Source organism: Corapipo altera, unplaced genomic scaffold (genome assembly GCF_003945725.1).
Source record: "Corapipo altera isolate COAL_440 unplaced genomic scaffold, ASM394572v1 130779, whole genome shotgun sequence".
NCBI lineage: Eukaryota > Metazoa > Chordata > Aves > Passeriformes > Pipridae > Corapipo > Corapipo altera.
Window position 1 is genome coordinate 1 of NW_020889094.1, and position 2,382 is coordinate 2,382.

Sequence of the window (2,382 nt, forward strand, 5' to 3'; positions counted from 1 at the left end):
TGGTCTGGAATGGGAACAGACCAATGGGAACTGGTCTGGAATGGGAAAGATTGACAGGAACTAGTCCGGCACGGGAAAAGACTGGTCTGGGAGTGGCAAAGGCCCATCAGGGCTGCTCTGAGATAAAAGATCCCCAATTGCCACCGGTCCAGAGCCGGGAAGTGCCGGTCTGGGGTGACTTTTGCGTCCTCTCGGGCAGACGAGCGCCCGCCAAGCGCCGCGTGGGTTCTTCCCCCAGAGGAGAAGCTGGAGCCACCGCAGGCCATGAACGCCCTGATGAAGCTGAACCAGCTCAAGCCGGGGCTGCAGTACAAGCTGGTGTCCCAGACCGGCCCCGTGCACGCCCCCATCTTCACCATGTCCGTGGAGATCGACGGCAGCACCTTCGAGGCCTCGGGGCCCTCCAAGAAGACGGCGAAGCTGCACGTGGCCGTCAAGGTGAGGGGGGGGGTCGGGGGGGAAAAACCCCGGGAAAGCCCCGGGATGGGGCGGGAGCAGCTCGGCCCCGGTGGGCGCTCGGGTCTGCTCGGGTGGGGAGGGGTGTAAATGGGGGCACAGGCAGGTGTGGGGCTGGAAATGGGGGCACGGAGAGTCACGCCCGTGGGATTCGGGGAGCGCCCGTGGGATTCGGGGAGCGCCCGCGGGATTTGGGAATGCCGAGCACCGGGGTCTGGTGGGTGGGGCAGGCAGGAGCCCCTGGAGCCAAGCAAGGCCCCTGACCCTGTTCCGCCTCTCCAGGTGTTGCAAGACATGGGGTTACCCACCGGAGTGGAAGGCAAAGACTCCGGGAAGGGCGATGAGTCGGCGGAGGAGACGGAGCAGAAACCGGTGGTCGTGGCTCCTCCGCCCGTCGTCGAAACAGTGTCGACGCCCACGGCGGCCTCGCCCCCGGCAGATCAGACCCCCGAGGTGAGCACAGTGGGGAGGACACGGCCTCAGGGTGGGGACACAACCTTGGGGGGCAAGGGACACGGCCTCGGGGTTGACCGTTGGTTCTCTGGGTCGCGGTCACGGGTAAAACTCGAGGCAGACGTGGCTTCGTGGCGTCACCTCCCAAAGGATGTGTCGGGAGAAGCAGCTCCAGGGTTTCCTCTGGGGTTTCAACCACCCTTCTCCCCTTGCAGAACGTGAAGCAGCAGGGACCAATCCTGACAAAGCACGGGAAGAACCCCGTGATGGAGCTGAACGAGAAGCGGCGCGGGCTGAAGTACGAGCTGATCTCGGAGACGGGCGGCAGCCACGACAAGCGCTTTGTCATGGAGGTGAGGAGGGGGCACCTGGGCTCCATCCCCTTCCCAGGAGCTCGGATCATCCCATCCAGGGCGGGCTGGGTAGGAAAAGAGCTTGGGAAGCCACCTCATCCCCTTTGCCAGGAGTTTAAACCTTCAAACCCAAGTGGTTCGGGTTGGAAAAGACCCTTCGAAGCTCATTAACGGACCAGGGGACAGAGTCTCATCCAGCCTCACCCAGAGCACTCCCAGCTCTGGGATTGCCCGTAGGCAGCATAGAAATGCTTCATTTTCCCAAGTGGGCCCATCTTTTGGCTCCCTTTCCCGCTGACACGGGCGGCTTCCTCCCTTCCCAAGGTGGAGGTGGACGGGCAGAAGTTCCAAGGCGCCGGCTCGAACAAGAAGGTGGCCAAGGCCTACGCGGCGCTGGCCGCGCTGGAGAAGCTGTTCCCGGATGCTCCCGTGGCCATCGAGCAGAACAAGAAGAAAAGAACCCCCGTGCCAGCCAGGGGAGGCCCCAAATTCCCAGTCAAAGTGAGTAAATCCCCATTTCCACGGCTCTGGGGCGCAGCTCAGGGGGTCGGCGGCTCCGGGGTCTGATCCCTTCCTGGGGCTGGGAGTGGGGTACAGACAGGTGGGGAGAGGTGGATCTTGGGGCTTGCAATCCCAAACCCCCTCAGGTTTTGTGGCAAACAGCCTCCGGGTTCGGGGGCTCCCCAGTTCCCAGTCCCACCCCCGCGGCTCCGGCTGTTCCCCTCCGGTTTCCCGAGGCGGTGCCATCCCGGAGCCGCCTCGAGGGAGGTGTTTTGGGAGGCTCTGGGTGACGCCTCCATCCTCTCTGTGTCTCTCTGTGCCCTCAGCAGCACAACCCGGGGTTCGGGATGGGGGGCCCCATGCACAACGAGGCCCCCCCGCCCCCCAACATGCGCGGCCGCGGCCGGGGCGGAAACATCCGGGGCCGCGGGAGAGGCCGGGGCGGCTTCGGCGGCAACCACGGCGGCTACATGAACACAGGTGAGGGCCAGACCCCCCCAGGGAGTGATTCCCCCCTCTGGCATCCTGTCTGCAGCACCTGGAGGGACCAGGACCTCCCAAATGGGAATGATCCCCCTCTGGATCTGTGTTCCCAGCACCTGGAGGGGCCAGGACATCC

General features: G+C 64.7%; 1 protein-coding gene across 1 annotated transcript; it reads left to right on the forward strand.

Annotated features, from left to right (window-relative positions):
• Positions 1 to 22: 22 nt before the first annotated feature.
• On the forward strand, positions 23 to 2,267 carry LOC113942146 (interleukin enhancer-binding factor 3-like; the record flags this gene model as incomplete). The annotated part of the gene is made up of 5 exons (XM_027633286.1): positions 23 to 438; positions 739 to 909; positions 1,125 to 1,262; positions 1,587 to 1,763; positions 2,090 to 2,267. Coding segments are annotated over exons 1-5 (838 nt in total), but the record flags the coding sequence as incomplete, so codon positions are not given.
• Between the last annotated feature and the right edge of the window lie 115 nt (positions 2,268 to 2,382).